The sequence below is a fragment of the Ylistrum balloti genome, unplaced genomic scaffold (assembly GCF_031769215.1).
Source record: "Ylistrum balloti isolate Yb309-2 unplaced genomic scaffold, AGI_CSIRO_Ybal_v1 Utg371276, whole genome shotgun sequence".
NCBI lineage: Eukaryota > Metazoa > Mollusca > Bivalvia > Pectinida > Pectinidae > Ylistrum > Ylistrum balloti.
Window position 1 is genome coordinate 162,018 of NW_026782686.1, and position 20,889 is coordinate 182,906.

Here is a 20,889-nt window from a genome sequence, read left to right on the forward strand (position 1 = left end):
TAAGGCCACCATGACAGTTGACTAACAGTTTTGTCTACAATTGTAAGTGTGCATGATGACTCATCCACCATTATAAGTGTGCTGAAACCGCATCATTGTAAATGTGTGTGATGACACATCCGCCTTTGTAAGTGATGACACATCCACCATTGTGTTTGTGATAATGTGTCCATCATTGTTTGTGTGTGATGATAAATCCACCATTTCAAGTGTTTGATGACACATCCACCATAGTGTTTGATGACATGTCTACCATTGTAAGATTGTGATAACAGGTCTACCTTTGTGAGTGTGTGATGACACATCAATCATTGTTAGTGAGTGATGATAAATCCACCATTGTAAGTGTTTGATGACACATCCAACATAGTGTTTGATGACATGTCCACCATTGTAAAATTGTGATAACAGATCTACCTTTGTAAGCAGCTTGATGACACATCCATTGTTTTTCATCTTATGTCTGTGTGATGACATACTAAGGAGAAAATTACTCTGTAATAACAATATCAGTCATTTATCTAAACTGATGGAGACATACTGCTAGTTATTCACAACTGTTATTAACGTATGTAAACCCAATAAACACCCATCTTATGGACTTTCAGGACGATCTCATATTTTAAAATGGTGATATTGTTTGATAGATGTATTATTGTTTAATGATTGGTATGACTGCTGTGTGGAGTGTACAACTGAGGTATTTTAACTGTGTGATTGTTCCTACAACTTTTGTCTATTAAATACTGACTGGTATGATATAAAATAGTGTGATTTGTTTATTGTCCACATTAGGTATATGGAATACCTGACTAAAAATGACCAGAATCATTATTTTATTTCAATATGTCGCACTGACAGGTAATTGTTTATTATGCTGCTGAAAATTTTAAGGGAATCATATAGTTGCCGCTTTTTCCGTCCTTTCATGACAGTTCAGCGAGGATCATGGAACTTGTGTACATTGGTCATACTAAGGCAATGTGGAGTGTATCAAATTCAGGGCCCTCAACACCTCAATTACGGGGTTATTGCCCATTGTTAAAATCTGTGTCCAAAGCATAACTATGCTTGCGTTTAAACTAGAATAATGAAACTTGTTACATACATTCATCATACTAAGACAATGTGTAGTGTACCAAAGTCAGTGCCTGAACCCATTAATTATAGAATTATTAAAATTTTGTGTCCAGTGAAGTTGCTTTTAAGGAGCATTCATCATTTTCACTGATTCTCTTGTTTTCTAAATTGTCATAGTTATCAGTTTACAGCCATTATTGATCTGTGAATATACATATGCAGAAAAATATCTTTACCTGTCCTTGCATTTTGATTATAGTTATCCTCTTGCTCAACACATGACACTGGAGCACATTTATGTCAAATCATTTTACTGAAAGTCACATAAAATAGATACAATATCACACTGTTATCTTTTTGTCTTTAATGTCTTCTGATAAACACCTCCTCTAAATAACAAATGCAGCTGAATTATCTAAAAAAAATACTTTCTACAATTATTTTCAAACTTTCCAGTGAAATTTGCTGGTGCTCAACATTTGAATTCCGTATTTGGCATACTTAAACAACATCAATGATTTGATATTTCCTAAGTTTTCTAAATCACAATTCATCAATACTACATCATCTATAAATCTACTATGTAACATGTCATGATTTATCAAATATAAAATTGATCCACCTTATTTAACAATGTCAACATTAATCAAGTAAATAAATGTACATGAGGACATATTGTTTACATCTACTTTATCTACTTACAAAAAATTGTGGATCAATCACTGCTAAATACATGGTATAACATGGAATGTGCTTAGAAACAAATCATCACTTTGGTTACTTAAAGGTCAGGTTACAACCAAATCTTGTCGGACCTAAAGGCCAACAGTTCAAGACAGTCATAAATTTATTTGAAGACTGAATTTCCGCATGAACAAGTTTGTAAACAGGGAAAATTTTGTCAATAGGACAAAAAAAAGGTGCCCTAAAGACCACTGTTCAACCTATAACAATTGTTTTATCTTTTTTAGGGCAAATTTAACACTAAGTGAAAATACTTATTACAAAGGCTAAAAAATACAGAGTGAATATTTTCCTGTATAAAGTGAATACAAATTTTAAAATTCTGAGTAGAATGATATATTCCTGGTCCAAGACTTAAGATCATACTTACGAGGACAGGTAAGTGATCAACTCCATCAGACCATATTCAGATAATTCTATATGCTTTGTGACCAGATCTACATTGATGGAGATCTAAAGTGGAATTATCAATCTAGCTAGGATATGTTACCTTGTTGGCAATCTCAAAAGATTTAAATCATGAAAGATTTTTTCCTTTTGAATTACAGTAGTTACAGCATAAATTAGAAGTCCTGTACACTAGCTCATACAAATTCAAACATGTTTGACAGAGCTTCACTAACGACAGAAAATATCACAAAAATTGTTAATATACATTGTAAGTCCTGTACACTAGCTCATACAAATTCAAACATGTTTGACAGAGCTTCACTAATGACAGAAAATATCACAAAATTTAATAATGTACATTCTCAAAGTAATGTCACACTCTATACAAAACACTCCTCCACCTGACAATGAAGAGAGATTATAGTCCACAGGTCCTTGAAAAGCTGTATATCAAAACTACCTACTGCTGGAAATCACTGCTGTAGGGAAAATATAACTGCCAGTTGTATTCATAAATATTGTATGTATTAAAAATATAGACTTATTGAAAAAAAATATAATGCTTGGACGGTGAGAAAATTAAATATGTTCATTTCTGAAATTGGACTTGTCTGTACTTCAAATGGCAAGTGGAGTATGGTAATATCATGTTATGAGAATATGGTTTGAATTTTGTTATTAAAAAATATAAGATATTTTCAACATTCAGAGAAAATAGTTAAACTTTGCTTCATATCTTTACTGGTTATGTTAGTATTATTAGCTTATAAAATTTATATCTTGTACCAATCATGTCAAATTCATTGGTATATGTGTCCCAGTAACAGTAAACCATGACAACCACAGAAAGCTGTCAGACATTGACATATACAATATCAACTGGTTTATAATGTTAGTCAGCATGGTCCCCCAGAAGACTTCCATCAGACTTTGTCATTTTAGACCCGTAGTGAGGCACAAGCTTTTCCCACAAATTCTTTGGTAAAAAGTAATGATGCACATAAAGCATTTTTATCATGTGACACATCATCGGGTAACCTAAAGCATTTTTATCATGTGACACATCATCGGGTAACCTAAAGCACTTTTATCATGTGACACATCATCGGGTAACCTAAAGCATTTTTATCATGTGACACATCATCGGGTAACCTAAAGCATTTTTATCATGTGACACATCATCAGGTAACCTTCAGCATTTTTATCATGTGACACATCATCGGGTAACCTAAAGTCATATCATTCAATGTTTTACATGGCAATATTGGTGTTAATTGGTCTGTTTTTTTGTCCATCAGCTAAGGTAAAAAAAAAATCTACAGAAATATGAAAACTGATCAGGATTGAAGATCAACTAACACCATAACATTATATACAGTAGACAATGAAGTTTTGTTAAGCTTTTTGAAGATGTCTGGTGGTATCTCCCTCTCATCGCCTCCATTTCATTGAAGATCTAGTATAATGCAGCATAGTTTGACAGAAATTTTGTAGAAATTCTTGTGATTAACCTTGAAGAGGTTCTAATGAAATACACCAACTGAAGGCCATTGAGTAGCATCTGCCTTCGTGTTCCTTGATTATTAAACAGAGTCCACTATAATTTTCTTTCAAAAGGATTTACAGAATGTACTGTTATTTTCCTTGATGTAAATCCAGTAGATTCTAATGATGGGACGATGAAAAGATATAATTGATAATCTGATGTTTATCTCTCCTGATGTCATGGTTGATAGTAATTTTTCATTATCATTCATCATTACCTTAATATTTTCCTTTGTTTTAGTAAAATCATCTTCGTATCGTGCATAACAAAAATTCAGTTGCGAATAACAGTCATTCTTATTCAAATTCTAGGTAATTAAGGCATTTCATTATATAATTCCAAAAAAGGGATTCTAGTACTGCAACACAGAAAACGCAGTCAGCTGATTAAGTAATCAAATAACTACACCAATAATCCAATTTTAATTGATAATCAATTACAATGTTTAATTGATTTTCCATCACTAGTAGAATCTACCAGGTCTTTTTCTTGAAGATTTAGTTGAATCTACCATGGCTTTCCTTGATGTACCACACCTTGTCAATGATCATGCCATCCTGCAAACAAAGAAACATGTATAGTTCACAGGCACACAGACCTTCCTGGTCATCTGACCACAGTAACCAGGAGAAAGAATATCACTTTCACCTTCACATCACTTGTAATAAAACCCCACTAAAAATAGGTATTCCAAGACCACAGAGGTGATCAGTGATGGGTCAGTATTCATAATATAGTGATCATGTATCAGAAAATTATGAAGAGGCAATTTTAAGCAAATACCTCAACTCTTAATGGTCCCCGACCCTCTAGCCCTTGGAACCTAATTGGGCCCTGCCCCTCCTGCCTCAGGGATCTCATGCCCATCAATCCATTTATTTAATTTAAAAATATGTTCACCTTTCCAAGATACTTCAGGCTAAATATGAACCTTTAGCTGGTGTAGGATTTTAAAGCAACACTCTCATATTCCCTTTTAGGCCTTGCCCCTCGGACTTCAATGGTCAGTACAAACACTGCAGTGATATTTTATCCAAAATGAAGTTACAGACTGCAAGCATTAATGGGGAGGGTCACACAACAACCAAATTTCTCCTATTGGGGAAACTTGTATTAAGGGATCAAATTAACATCAATTAGGAATGATTTGTCTTACCTCAGTGATTTTTATTTAAACCGATTAAATTTCATAAACGTATTAAGGAAAATAATAAACACTTTGAATCAAACTTTTTACTTAATTTCCCTTTTGAGCCCCCCACCCCACCTTTCATTCACAGGGGTCAGACCAACTTCATTTGCCTTTCCTAGATGATGTTTCAGGCCAAAATTGGTTGCATCCTCTCAGATGTTTGAGAAAAATTATGCAATAATACTGTGAAGTAAGAGTAGCACTTTACAAAAGTTAATGGACAGCACACAGCTTTATAGATTCTTGATGTCACTTATTAAGCATTATAGGTTGACTGACCTTGTCATCGGAGACTTGTTCTATGTAGATGTGTGTAGCATTATACACTTTCATACGAGTGTATCCATAGTCAACACTGCGGAAGGCTGACCATGGAGCAGCATTACCGAAGTCATCGTGATCCTCTGAACATCCCTGTTATGTAAAATATCAATAATTAAACATCTGTATGGGATAAAATATCTATACATTTGTGTTTGGTATCAATCATGTGGCTGAAATAGCCTAAATCTAGACTAAAGCATTCAAATTATTTTTAACTATTTCTATTCTAGGACCCTACCCCTTCCACCCCATAGGCCCAGACATATCATTTATTCAAAATTGATTACCCAAGGATCTTTTAGATAAAACTGGGACTTAATTTAGACATTCGTACAAAAGCAGAGGGGTTTTGAAACAGTTCCTCAATTTTCTCTACAGGGCCCAACTCTGACCCAACAAGAGACTGTGACCCACTGTTAAACAAAATAAAATCCCTCGTAAAAAATTCCTAGTAGGGTTGTTGTATACATTCATTATCTGACTTTTAATGCAAGCAATCCAAGTTGTGTTCTGGAAAAACAATTTAAGGAAAGAACAAAAATTTTAAGAAAGGTAAAAAATTAAACAGTTGAGAGCCCTGAATTTAGTACAGCACAAATTGCCATAATGTGACCAATGTACACACTAAGTTTCATGATCCTAGCTTAACTGTGGGCAAAGTTATGCTCTGGACACAAAAGGAAGGACAAAAAAAGAGATAAAGTTGCAAGTATATGCTCCCCCAAATATTTTTAGGGACCATAACAATTCCGTTTCGACTATTGATCTCATTAAACATAGCTCAATAAAGCTATTGATATTTATTTTGACAGATTGGGGTCATATCAATTGGTGCAATAAGACTACCCACGAAATGAATGAAAACAAGAGTCTCAATGGGCCTGCATCACTCACCTGGTATTCAATGTTCATCAAAGATAGAATCGATGTTAGTATCACAAATATATTCACATGTACACCATTGGCATTCAAAGTGAGCACATCCAATCAATTTAACCAGTTTCCACAATAGACTGCTTCTAATATTCAACCCTTAACAATGAGTCAGGATCTGGATTATGGGAAAATGCCATTTCAGGTTTTCATTGTGCATTTTTGGGCTTTGACCCAGGAACAATTTTCAACCAAATATCCTGATTCTCTGATACCATATTTCTGCACCTTTTTGATTAGTAAGAAGGAATCAGTTAAAGGTTTTAACAAATATGACTCCTGTGACCTTGAATCAAGGGCAAGGTTTTTTCTTTTCCAAAAATTTGTTTGGCTTTATCCTAGGAACCTGTCAGCCACATATCATGCTTCAGCACCGTTTGGTTAGTAAGAAGATGTTGTTTTAAAGCTTTAACAAATTTGAGCCCTGTCACTTTAATTAAGGTCAAGGTCATTTCTTTTGTCAAGCTTCATCCCAGCAACCAACCAGCCAAATAACGAGACATTTCATCAACTGGTTCTTGAGAAGAAGTTGTTTAAATGGAAAAGTTGATGCCAGACGAACGTTGAATGTTGTACCCTTCAGACCCGTGGAGCTAATAAGCAAGTCTCCTATGAAAATTAATACTTTTACAGAAAAGTGAGTTTTGATTTGAGGTTGTGATGACCTATTTTTTCATCTGACACTGAACTCACTTTAATCCACCACTTTTTCTCAACACAACTTCAGCGCCTGCTGAATTGCAATCTTTCGGATGGTACACAACAATACAAATATTGGGATTTCAGTTACACGGTCTTGTGTCAATAATGTCTACTTGAACAGTCACTTTTAACATCCACCAACAGGAATTAACTCCCGTCATATCTGTCTTATACCTACTGCTAATGTTACATCATTTCAATGAAGTGCGGATTGCTACTTACAGCAGACCCAGTGATGATGTGGACAGGGGCACCAGGATTAGTGTATGGGGCTTTGGTTCCATTCAAGACCTGCAAAACATCCATATACATGTAATTGATATATGTAAACCAAGAATTTACAGAAAAATATGTAGAATGTGTCTACTGGGTATATGTAGAATGTGTCTACTGGGTATATGTAGAATGTGTCTACTGGGTATATGTAGAATGTGTCTACTGGGTATATGTAGAATGTGTCTACTGGGTGTATATAAAGTATGTCTAATGAAATGTGGTAAAAATGCAAGAGTATGTTTGATGCATCTACTGGTGTAATGTAACATGTTTCTACTGGGTGTATGCAAGGTGTGTCTACTAAGAATATGTAAGATGTGTCTACTGGTAGTATGTAGGATGTGTCTAATAATGAATGCATGCAAGACACATCTGCTAGGAATATGTAAGATAGGTCTACTTGAAGTAAGTAGATGTGTCTACTTGAAGTATGTAAATGTGTCTCCTGGGAGTATGTAAGATGTGTCTCCTGGGAGTATGTAAATGTGTTTCCTGGGAGTATGTAAGATGTGTCTCCTGGGAATATGTAAGAGGTGTCTCCAGGGAGTATGTAAATGTGTCTCCTAGGAGAATGTAAGATGTGTCTCCTGGGAGTATGTAAGATGTGTCTCCAGGGAGTATGTAAATGTGTTTCCTGGGAGTATGTATGATGTGTCTCCTGGGAGTATGCAAGATGTGTCTCCTGGGAGTATGTAAATGTGTCTCCTGGGAGTATGTAAGCTGTGTCTCCTGGGAGTATGTAAGATGTGTCTCCTGGGAGTATGTAAATGTGTCTCCTGGGAGTATGTAAGATGTGTCTCCTGGGAGTATGTAAGATATGCTCCTGGGAGTATGTAAATGTGTCTCCTAGGAGTATGCAAGATGTGTCTCCTGGGAGTATGTAAGATGTGTCTCCAGGGAGTATGTAAATGTGTCTCCTGGGAGTATGTATGATGTGTCTCCTGGGAGTATGCAAGATGTGTCTCCTGGGAGTATGTAAATGTGTCTCCAGGGAGTATGTATGATGTGTCTCCTGGGAGTATGCAAGATGTGTCTCCTGGGAGTATGTAAATGTGTCTCCTGGGAGTATGTAAGCTGTGTCTCCTGGGAGTATGTAAGATGTGTCTCCTGGGAGTATGCAAGATGTGTCTCCTGGGAGTATGTAAATGTGTCTCCTGGGAGTATGTAAGCTGTGTCTCCTGGGAGTATGTAAGATGTGTCTCCTGGGAGTATGTAAGATGTGTCTCCTGGGAGTATGTAAGATGTGTCTTCTGGGAGTATGTAAATGTGTCTCCTGGGAGTATGTAAGATGGACCCACTAATCATAATTACATTTCTGTCGTACACAGGCCAAAGACGTTCATATGAATGTTCATGAGCCCAGAACATCAAGTCAACATCATAGGATTTGAACAGCTTTTCTAGACTGTAGGCATGAATAAAGGGCACTCCAACTCGTACCTGTAACAAAATCACACAAGACTATTAACACAACTTGGTCATGACATTCATAGGTGATACGTCATCTGGATTTCAATGGTTATGATATCCATTTACACTGAAGTCTCTCCTTCAACTTTACATGTAACAGACAACTATTGAAATTCTTATCTATTTCAGGTAATTATTGTGTCTTTACAAGACTCATGGTGGATCTGTACTACAAACATTGTACATGAACACATATTGATCCTACTTTGCAAGGTGATTTAAGGTACAGCTGTAAAGTAGCTATGAGGTCCCAACAAATCTCATGACACATTTCAAGAGGCCAAAGGGCTGAAAACAGTCACAAAAGTGAGCTCATAAATGGAAACAATTGGAAAGAATTTGAAATAGAAAGAAGTGGAAATGAGAAATACTATTTGTATAGGGACAAAAGAGTTTTACCTTAAAACTTTTCCATCCATGAAGAATATTTGATTCTACCATATTTGAGTGTTGAGAATAAAAACTTTAAAGAAATTTCAATCAATTTGATCCTTTTTGCCTTGCTGATCACCTCAGAGGGGTTAGGCAGGGACATAATGTGAATAATGCCTCCGAGGGGTAAGGCAGGGACATAATGTGAATAAGACCTCTGAGGGGTAAGGCAGGGACATAATGTGAATAAGACCTCTGAGGGGTAAGGCAGGGACATAATGTGAATAAGACCTCCGAGGGGTAAGGCAGGGACATAATGTGAATAAGACCTCCGAGGGGTAAGGCAGGGACATAATGTGAGTTACACCTCCGAGGGGTAAGGCAGGGACATAATGTGAATAAGACCTCCGAGGGGTAAGGCAGGGACATAATGTGAATAAGACCTCCGAGGGGTAAGGCAGGGACACAATGTGAATAACGCCTCCGAGGGGTAAGGCAGGGACATAATGTGAATAACGCCTCCGAGGGGTAAGGCAGGGACATAATGTGAATAACGCCTCCGAGGGGTAAGGCAGGGACATAATGTGAATAACGCTTGCGAGGGGTAAGGCAGGGACATAATGTAAATAACGCATCCGAGGGGTAAGGCAGGGACATAATGTGAATAAGACCTCCGAGGGGTAAGGCAGGGACACAATGTGAATAACGCCTTCGAGGGGTAAGGTAGGGACATAATGTGAATAATGCCTCCGAGGGGTAAGGCAGGGACATAATGTGAATAATGCCTCCGAGGGGTAAGGCAGGGACACAATGTGAATAACGTCTCCGAGGGGTAAGGCAGAGACATAATGTGAATAACTCCTCCGAGGGGTAAGGCAGGGACATAATGTGAATAATACCTCCGAGGGGTAAGGCAGGGACATAATGTGAATAATGCCTCCGAGGGGTAAGGCAGGGACATTATGTGAATAAGACCTCTGAGGGGTAAGGCAGGGACAAAATGTGAATAACGTCTCCGAGGGGTAAGGCAGGGACATAATGTGAGTAACGCCTCCGAGGGGTAAGGCAGGGACATAATGTGAATAATGCCTCGGAGGGGTAAGGCAGGGACACAATGTGAATAACGTCTCCGAGGGGTAAGGCAGGGACACAATGTGAATAATGCCTACGAGGGGTAAGGCAGGGACATAATGTGAATAACGCCTCCGAGGGGTAAGGCAGGGACAAAATGTGAATAACGTCTCCGAGGGGTAAGGCAGGGACAAAATGTGAGTAATGCCTCCGAGGGGTAAGGCAGGGACATAATGTGAGTTACACCTCCGAGGGGTAAGGCAGGGACATAATGTGAATAACGCCTCCGAGGGGTAAGGCAGGGACATAATGTGAATAATACCTCCGAGGGGTAAGGCAGGGACACAATGTGAATAATGCCTCCGAGGGGTAAGGCAGGGACATAATGTGAATAAGACCTCCGAGGGGTAAGGCAGGGACAAAATGTGAATAACGTCTCCGAGGAGTAAGGCAGGGACAAAATGTGAGTAATGCCTCCGAGGGGTAAGGCAGGGACATAATGTGAGTAACACCTCCGAGGGGTAAGGCAGGGACATAATGTGAATAACGCCTGCGAGGGGTAAGGCAGGGACATAATGTGAATAACGCATCCGAGGGGTAAGGCAGGGACATAATGTGAATAATGCCTCCGAGGGGTAAGGCAGGGACATAATGTGAATAAGACCTCCGAGGGGTAAGGCAGGGACACAATGTGAATAATGCCTCCGAGGGGTAAGGCAGGGACATTATGTGAATAATGCCTCCGAGGGGTAAGGCAGGGACAAAATGTGAGTAATGCCTCCGAGGGGTAAGGCAGGGACATAATGTGAGTAACACCTCCGAGGGGTAAGGCAGGGACATAATGTGAATAACGCCTCCGAGGGGTAAGGCAGGGACATAATGTGAATAAGGCAGGGACATTATGTGAATAAGACCTCTGAGGGGTAAGGCAGGGACACAATGTGAATAACGTCTACGAGGAGTAAGGCAGGGACAAAATGTGAATAAGACCTCCGGGGGTAAGGCAGGGACATAATGTGAATAAGACCTCTGAGGGGTAAGGCAGGGACACAATGTGAATAAGACCTCCGAGGGGTAAGGCAGGGACACAATGTGAATAATGCCTTCCAGGGGTAAGGCAGGGACACAATGTGAATAAGACCTCCGAGGGGTAAGGCAGGGACATAATGTGAATAAGACCTCCGAGGGGTAAGGCAGGGACACAATGTGAATAATGCCTCCGAGGGGTAAGGCAGGGACATAATGTGAATAATGCCTCCGAGGGGTAAGGCAGGGACATAATGTGAATAATGCCTCCGAGGGGTAAGGCAGGGACACAATGTGAATAACGTCTCCGAGGGGTAAGGCAGGGACATAATGTGAATAACTCCTCCGAGGGGTAAGGCAGGGACATAATGTGAATAATACCTCCGAGGGGTAAGGCAGGGACACAATGTGAATAATGCCTCCGAGGGGTAAGGCAGGGACATTATGTGAATAATGCCTCCGAGGGGTAAGGCAGGGACAAAATGTGAATAACGTCTCCGAGGGGTAAGGCAGGGACATAATGTGAATAATGCCTCCGAGGGGTAAGGCAGGGACATAATGTGAATAACGTCTCCGAGGGGTAAGGCAGGGACATAATGTGAATAACGCCTCCGAGGGGTAAGGCAGGGACATAATGTGAATAACGCCTCCGAGGGGTAAGGCAGGGACATAATGTGAATAACGCCTCCGAGGGGTAAGGCAGGGACATAATGTGAATAACGCCTCCGAGGGGTAAGGCAGGGACATAATGTGAATAAGACCTCCGAGGGGTAAGGCAGGGACACAATGTGAATAACGTCTCCGAGGAGTAAGGCAGGGACAAAATGTGAATAAGACCTCTGGGGGTAAGGCAGGGACATAATGTGAATAAGACCTCCGAGGGGTAAGGCAGGGACACAATGTGAATAACGCCTTCGAGGGGTAAGGCAGGGACATAATGTGAATAATGCCTCCGAGGGGTAAGGCAGGGACATAATGTGAATAAGACCTCCGAGGGGTAAGGCAGGGACACAATGTGAATAACGTCTCCGAGGGGTAAGGCAGGGACATAATGTGAATAATGCCTCCGAGGGGTAAGGCAGGGACATAATGTGAATAATACCTCCGAGGGGTAAGGCAGGGACACAATGTGAATAATGCCTCCGAGGGGTAAGGCAGGGACATTATGTGAATAATGCCTCCGAGGGGTAAGGCAGGGACAAAATGTGAATAACGTCTCCGAGGGGTAAGGCAGGGACAAAATGTGAGTAATGCCTCCGAGGGGTAAGGCAGGGACATAATGTGAGTAACACCTCCGAGGGGTAAGGCAGGGACATAATGTGAATAACTCCTCCGAGGGGTAAGGCAGGGACATAATGTGAATAATACCTCCGAGGGGTAAGGCAGGGACACAATGTGAATAATGCCTCCGAGGGGTAAGGCAGGGACATTATGTGAATAATGCCTCCGAGGGGCCCGAGGGGTAAGGCAGGGACATAATGTGAATAATGCCTCCGAGGGGTAAGGCAGGGACATAATGTGAATAAGACCTCCGAGGGGTAAGGCAGGGACATAATGTGAATAACGCCTGCGAGGGGTAAGGCAGGGACATAATGTGAATAACGCATCCGAGGGGTAAGGCAGGGACATAATGTGAATAAGACCTCCGAGGGGTAAGGCAGGGACACAATGTGAATAACGTCTCCGAGGAGTAAGGCAGGGACAAAATGTGAATAAGACCTCCGAGGGGTAAGGCAGGGACATAATGTGAATAAGACCTCCGAGGGGTAAGGCAGGGACATAATGTGAATAAGACCTCCGAGGGGTAAGGCAGGGACACAATGTGAATAATGCCTTCCAGGGGTAAGGCAGGGACATAATGTGAATAATGCCTCCGAGGGGTAAGGCAGGGACATAATGTGAATAATGCCTCCGAGGGGTAAGGCAGGGACACAATGTGAATAACGTCTCCGAGGGGTAAGGCAGGGACATAATGTGAATAACTCCTCCGAGGGGTAAGGCAGGGACATAATGTGAATAATACCTCCGAGGGGTAAGGCAGGGACACAATGTGAATAATGCCTCCGAGGGGTAAGGCAGGGACATAATGTGAATAATGCCTCCGAGGGGTAAGGCAGGGACAAAATGTGAATAACGTCTCCGAGGGGTAAGGCAGGGACATAATGTGAATAACGCCTCCGAGGGGTAAGGCAGGGACACAATGTGAATAACGTCTCCGAGGGGTAAGGCAGGGACATAATGTGAATAAGACCTCTGAGGGGTAAGGCAGGGACATAATGTGAATAACGTCTCCGAGGGGTAAGGCAGGGACATAATGTGAATAACGTCTCCGAGGGGTAAGGCAGGGACACAATGTGAATAACACCTCCGAGGGGTAAGGCAGGGACATAATGTGAATAATGCCTCCGAGGGGTTAGGCAAGGACATAATGTGAATAAGACCTCCGAGGGGTAAGGCAGGGACACAATGTGAATAAGACCTCCGAGGGGTAAGGCAGGGACACAATGTGAATAACGCCTCCGAGGGGTAAGGCAGGGACACAATGTGAATAACGCCTCCGAGGGGTAAGGCAGGGACACAATGTGAATAAGACCTCCGAGGGGTAAGGCAGGGACATAATGTGAATAACGTCTCCGAGGGGTAAGGCAGGGACATAATGTGAATAACGCCTCCGAGGGGTAAGGCAGGGACATAATGTGAATAACGTCTCCGAGGGGTAAGGCAGGGACATAATGTGAATAACGCCTCCGAGGGGTAAGGCAGGGACATAATGTGAATAACGCCTCCGAGGGGTAAGGCAGGGACATAATGTGAATAACGCCTCCGAGGGGTAAGGCAGGGACATAATGTGAATAACGTCTCCGAGGGGTAAGGCAGGGACACAATGTGAATAACGCCTCCGAGGGGTAAGGCAGGGACATAATGTGAATAACTCCTCCGAGGGGAACGGCAGTGACATAATGTGAATAAATCCTCCGAGGGGTAAGGCAGGGACATAATGTGAATAACGCATCCGAGGGGTAAGGCAGGGACATAATGTGAATAACACCTCCGAGGGGTAAGGCAGGGACATAATGTGAATAACACCTCCGAGGGGTAAGGCAGGGACATAATGGGAATAACGCCTCCGAGGGGTAAGGCAGGGACATAATGTGAATAACACCTCCGAGGGGTAAGGCAGGGACATACTGTGAATAACATCAAAATGTCATTGTATGCTAACAATTCTAACCAAGCTTGATATATTTCCATTAGAAAATAAAACAAATTCAGCTCAAAAACTATAGTTTACCTCTTCCTCAGAAGAGAATGTCAGACCCTGGGGTCATGGAATTTACAGTTTTGGTAATGAAAAGTATTTCATTCCCCCCAAATTTTGGTTATTGAAGAAAAGACTTTTGAAATTTCAGTCAATTTGACCATTTTTGGCCCCTCCCCTTATGCTCCTTTGGGGTGGGGACCATAAAATTTACAATTTTGATTTACATTTAGCCAAGTTTCATTGAAATTGGTTCAAGGGCTAAGTAAAAATGTTTTTAAAAATTACAGATAAACAACGGGCCGAAGGATGCTGGATGATGAACGAAGCTGATTAAAAGGGTATTGCCACAGGTCACCATGAGACTCTCAGGTGACCTGTGAGCTTTAGGTACATATGTCAGATTGCTGTGACATTGCAACAAGACTTGTTTTTAGACAGCTATGGTGTCCTTACCAGACTTTCATAGTGAGTACAGTCATCATTGTCTCTGTTACTACAGTACATTGGTCTGTGTGCCATTGTTATGATCCAGGGTGTTTTGTCTCGATTCTTTGCAGCTTTCTGTAAAAATCGTAATTTTCATGGTAATGTTTTATTTGACACAATTTAAAACATAGTTGGAAAGATATTTTAATATCAATCAATGAGCAAGGATTGCAAGATACAGGTTATAAGTACTATTTTGTAGTAAATTTAAGTTTTCCTCTTTTTGGTCCTTCTTACCCTTCCTGCCTAGATAGAGTCATACAAGTTTGCTCCACCCAAAAGATGTTTCCCACAAAAAGTCATCATGATGACAAGGACGAGAACTATCTCCAAAGAAAAGGTTGGTAACTGTTGGATCCTGTACCAGACTGACAGTTGGTAACTGTTGGATCCTGTACCAGACTGACAGTTGGTAACTGTTGGATCCTGTACCAGACTGACAGTTGGTAACTGTTGGATCCTGTACCAGACTGACAGTTGGTAACTGTTACCTCTAGATCCTGTACCAGACTGACAGTTGGTAACTGTTGGATCCTGTACCAGACTGACAGTTGGTAACTGTTACCTCTAGATCCTGTACCAGACTGACAGTTAGTAACTGTTACCTCTAGATCCTGTACCAGACTGACAGTTGGTAACTGTTACCTCTAGATCCTGTACCAGACTGACAGTTGGTAACTGTTACCTCTAGATCCTGTACCAGACTGACAGTTGGTAACTGTTACCTCTAGATCCTGTACCAGACTGACAGTTGGTAACTGTTGGATCCTGTACCAGACTGACAGTTGGTAACTGTTGGATCCTGTACCAGACTGACAGTTGGTAACTGTTACCTCTAGATCCTGTACCAGACTGACAGTTGGTAACTGTTACCTCTAGATCCTGTACCAGACTGACAGTTGGTAACTGTTACCTCTAGATCCTGTACCAGACAGTTGACAGTTGGTAACTGTTACCTGACAGTTGGTAAGATCCTGTACCAGACTGACAGTTGGTAACTGTTACCTCTAGATCCTGTACCAGACTGACAGTTGGTAACTGTTACCTCTAGATCCTGTACCAGACTGACAGTTGGTAACTGTTACCTCTAGATCCTGTACCAGACTGACAGTTAGTAACTGTTACCTCTAGATCCTATACCAACTGACAGTTGGTAACTGTTACCTCTAGATCCTGTACCAGACTGACAGTTGGTAACTGTTACCTCTAGATCCTGTACCAGACTGACAGTTAGTAACTGTTACCTCTAGATCCTGTACCAGACTGACAGTTGGTAACTGTTGGATCCTGTACCAGACTGACAGTTAGTAACTGTTACCTCTAGATCCTGTACCAGACTGACAGTTGGTAACTGTTACCTCTAGATCCTGTACCAGACTGACAGTTAGTAACTGTTACCTCTAGATCCTGTACCAGACTGACAGTTGGTAACTGTTACCTGACAGTTAGTAACTGTTACCTCTAGACACAGTTGGTAACTGTTACCTCTAGATCCTGTACCAGACTGACAGTTGGTAACTGTTACCTCTAGATCCTGTACCAGACTGACAGTTGGTAACTGTTACCTCTAGATCCTGTACCAGACTGACAGTTGGTAACTGTTACCTCTAGATCCTGTACCAGACTGACAGTAAGTAACTGTTACCTCTAGATCCTGTACCAGACTGACAGTTGGTAACTGTTACCTCTAGATCCTGTACCAGACTGACAGTTGGTAACTGTTACCTCTAGATCCTGTACCAGACTGACAGTTAGTAACTGTTACCTCTAGATCCTGTACCAGACTGACAGTTAGTAACTGTTACCTCTAGATCCTGTACCAGACTGACAGTTAGTAACTGTTACCTCTAAATCCTGTACAAGCCAGTTATATTGGTTGATGATTTGGTCGAAACCAAACTGCAGGAAAAACAGGTACTCCGTAGAAAATGATATCACATGTATGGGACCCATGTCAAAACTGTAATAAATAAAAAGTAACTGAGCTTTAATACTTCATATCATTATGTGTACTTACATCATTTTGATTATATCTAAATCATTCTGAAAGTGTATTTACAATAAAACAAACTAAATAACAAACTCTTAAAAGTAAAGTGAATATGACCATTAATTAACTTATATAAAACTTGATCAAGAGATATAATAGAAAAGTTACATGTTGTATTCCTCCCCATACTGTCTTACCTGTAAAACATTCTGTCACCAAGCTCATCTGTAGGCATGGTGAATCGGTTCTTGTAGTTTGAAAAGTTTCTAAAACATTAAAATTAAAATCTGTTTTAAAACATATTCATCACAGATTTATCACTATAAAACAAGACATTTCTGGGATTTAACTGATGGCTCTTGGTATATCTTGCTTCACAGAATTCATAGGTAAACCTATGTGGTTCTTGTAATTTAACAAAATGATATCCAGGACAGTCTTAGGTAACAAAAACCTATGTATAGTCATCTAAAAGTGTACAGCAGAAGATTTTCAAATCCTCCTCAGGTCAATGTTATCACCTACACTCTCTCCTCCTCAGGTCAATGTTATCACCCACACTCTCTCCTCCTCAGGTCAATGTTATCACCCACACTCTCTCCTCCTCAGGTCAATGTTATCACTCACACTCTCTCCTCCTCAGGTCAATGTTATCACTCACACTCTCTCCTCCTCAGGTCAATGTTATCACCCACACTCTCTCCTCCTCAGGTCAATGTTATCACCCACACTCTCTTCTCCTCAGGTCAATGTTATCACCTACACTCTCTCCTCCTCAGGTCAATGTTATCACCCACACTCTCTCCTCCTCAGGTCAATGTTATCACCCACACTCTCTCCTCCTCAGGTCAATGTTATCACCCACACTCTCTCCTCCTCAGGTCAATATTATCACCTTCACTCTCTCCTCCTCAGGTCAATGTTATCACCCACACTCTCTCCTCCTCAGGTCAATGTTATCACCCACACTCTCTCCTCCTCAGGTCAATGTTATCACCCACACTCTCTCCTCCTCAGGTCAATGTTATCACCCACACTCTCTCCTCCTCAGGTCAATGTTATAACCCACACTCTCTCCTCCTCAGGTCAATGTTATCACCCACACTCTCTCCTCCTCAGGTCAATGTTATCACCCACACTCTCTCCTCCTCAGGTCAATGTTATCACCTACGCTCTCTACATGTCATTGTTATCACCTACACTCTCTACATGTCAATGTTATCACCCACACTCTCTCCTCCTTAAGTCAATATTATCACCCACACTCTCTCCTCCTTAAGTCAATCTTATCACCCACACTCTCTCCTCCTTAAGTCAATATTATCACCTTCACTCTCTCCTCCTGAAGTCAATGTTATCACCCACACTCTCTCCTCCTCAGATCAATGTTATCACCTACACTCTCTCCTCCTTAAGTCAATATTATCACCTACACTCTCTCCTCCTCAGGTCAACATTATCACCTTCACTCTCTCCTCCTGAAGTCAATGTTATCACCTACCCTCTCTCCTCCTCAGATCAATATTATCACCTTCACTCTCTCCTCTTCAGGTCAATATTATCACCCACACTCTCTCCTCCTCAGGTCAATGTTATCACCTACACTCTGTCCTTCTCAGGTCAATGTTATCACCTACACTCTCTCCTCCTCAGGTCAATATTATCACCTACACTCTGTCCTTCTCAGGTCAATGTTATCACCTACCCTCTCTCCTCGTGGTTACCAGGACATGTCATGTACGGTACATGCCCTGCAATTGGCTGAATATTTCTCATAAAGCTGTCACCGACATTACCGTTATCCTATAAATAAAAAACACATATGACAAGAAAGAACAAATTGACTTGTGTCCAAAACTGAAACAGACTTTAGGGAACTGTACTGAACAAACCTCATGGATGTACCTCTGTTTGTTATATACATTACTTATCTCAAACAATTATCTAACAAACGTAACTTTGGTTTTATTTATAATTCTTTACATGAAGGATGTTGCAAATTTTACTGAAAGAAACAGTGACCTTACTTTCAGCTTACTAGGAGGTTAACATGCACACTAGTCAAAACTTAACAATGTGGGTATATGTGAGAAGTTTTCAACAATCAGATCTAAAATAAAGCTGTTAGAGCAGAGACGTCATATTCTCGAATGTTAACCGATACAAACTCTGGATGATGTGTCAAGAGCTGTGTTGCTTGTCTGCTGATAATAGAGAATATAAAACCCTTTAAATAAGATCCTGAGAGGATGATGTAGTAACATGGTGTATACTACAAAGTCACACCAGTGGAGGGGTTCTTATAGAGGTCATACACGTATACTGTCCATGATAAAAAAGATTAGAAAATCTGGTGACTTACTGAGTCCATATCGTAGGCAAAGTCCCCTGGAAACACACAAACAGAACTTTGTTAATATAAACAGTACAAGATTCTTAAATCCAACCTAAACTTAACACCAAATTGTTCAGTTATCAGTTTACTAGGAAATAATCAGAAGTAAATCTGAATACCCACAAAGCCATTTCCATGAGCAGTGCTTGTTTTCTTTACCTGTGTAGTGTCCTTTGCTGTACAGGTATAATATTGGTATAAAACGGATAGCATTCTGTAACACTGAAATTTCTTACTTCAGGTACAGCTCCAAGCAGTTAAAACTAAACTACCTTTACACATCCAGTAACAGTGAACAAAGATGACAGAAATTAAGAGATTATCGCTACTAACTACCCATATTGTATCTAACAGCTTTAATTATAACAATTCAAAGTGTAGAAATAACTGATTTTCATTTATATCAATTAAGCTAATTTACACTCATGAATAGAAAATCATACGGGTCTCTATTGGTGATTTGTTCTACAGCTTATAAAAGTAATTTTTGGGAAAATTGAAAACCATTTTCCAAGCATACCACACACTGGCCAAACACTGTGACCCTGCAGCTTTTAGTTTTTGTAATGTTACAACAATAATGTTACACAATGATTATGTTTCTCATTGCTTACCCACATGGAAAATGGCATCGTACATGTTCTTCTGCACATCCTTCTCCAGTCTGGTAAGTGACTGGGCGTTAGTTTTACCCATGTCCCCAAAGAGAGCTATAGAAGGACTCCAGTCAGGGTCAGTTCTCTTAGACATGAAGTCCAATGGGGAACTCATCTGGGTCCCATCACCACAGCGGTAGACTGAAATTACAAATGGCCCATAGACCAGTCAAACTTTCATTTCATACATCTCTATCTGTTCTTTGTCCTTAGAATGTAGGACTTTTCACAAGTATGTAAGTAAGAGAATGATATCCTACCCGAGGATCACAATAAATAGTAAAATCCAAGGCTCTGCCTGGTGTTTGACCACAGTTTATGGCCCTGAGGGTGGAACATCACTATCCTATACACATAATGGTCTTTTTCTCTTTAATCATTTTGAAAAATCTGATAAAAATATTTCTTATTCATCCATTTTTCTTCATTTTAAAAAATGAATAAATAAATAAGCATGCTATATTGTTAAAGATCATACCTATTTTATGCAAACTTGAAAAGTTTGCCCACAAATTTCAATCTGTTTTTGCTACATTACTGAATAAATGTAAAATGCAGTGATAAGCAAACAAAGTTACGATCAACAGACATTTGCCGTGTGCTATCAAAATGTATGTTATATAAATAGTTACAAAATAAATAGCTGTTCCACTAGCATCACACTGAAAACTCAATTCAATTTAAGACAGAGTTGTCCAAATCAACATGTAATCATTGTGCAATCTCTGTCTCAAAATACTTGTGTGACATCATTGTGCAATCTCTGTCTCAAAATACTTGTGTGACATCATTGTGCAGTCTCTGTCTCAAAATACTTGTGTGACATCATTGTGCAGTCTCTGTCTCAAAATACTTGTGTGACATCATTGTGCGGTCTCTGTCTCAAAATATTTGTGTGACATCATTGTGCAATCTCTGTCTCAAAATATTAGTGTGACATCATTGTGCAATCTCTGTCTCAAAATATAAGTGTG

General features: G+C 40.4%; 1 protein-coding gene across 1 annotated transcript; it reads right to left on the reverse strand.

Annotated features, from left to right (window-relative positions):
* Window positions 1-1,374: 1,374 nt before the first annotated feature.
* Window positions 1,375-20,050, reverse strand: LOC132561762 (acid phosphatase type 7-like). The gene is made up of 10 exons (XM_060226463.1): window positions 19,874-20,050; window positions 19,227-19,252; window positions 18,570-18,667; window positions 17,062-17,130; window positions 16,720-16,834; window positions 14,842-14,949; window positions 8,499-8,627; window positions 7,134-7,202; window positions 5,232-5,366; window positions 1,375-4,317 (listed from the first exon to the last, which is right to left on the reverse strand). The coding sequence occupies exons 1-10, from the start codon at window positions 20,028-20,030 to the stop codon at window positions 4,258-4,260; spliced, it is 966 nt and encodes a 321-aa protein (XP_060082446.1). The 5' UTR covers window positions 20,031-20,050; the 3' UTR covers window positions 1,375-4,257.
* Window positions 20,051-20,889: the final 839 nt, after the last annotated feature.

Excerpts from the sequence above, each read along its gene's own strand:
- LOC132561762 (XM_060226463.1), bottom strand. The coding sequence starts at position 20,030 with ATGAGTTCCCCATTGGACTTCATGTCTAAGAGAACTGACCCTGACTGG. Across the intron at positions 5,367-7,133 it reads ACATCATCACTGGGTCTGCT|GGATGTTCAGAGGATCACGA; the intron begins GTAAGTAGCAAT and ends TTTACATAACAG. Across the intron at positions 4,318-5,231 it reads AACAAGTCTCCGATGACAAG|GATGGCATGATCATTGACAA; the intron begins GTCAGTCAACCT and ends CTTTGTTTGCAG.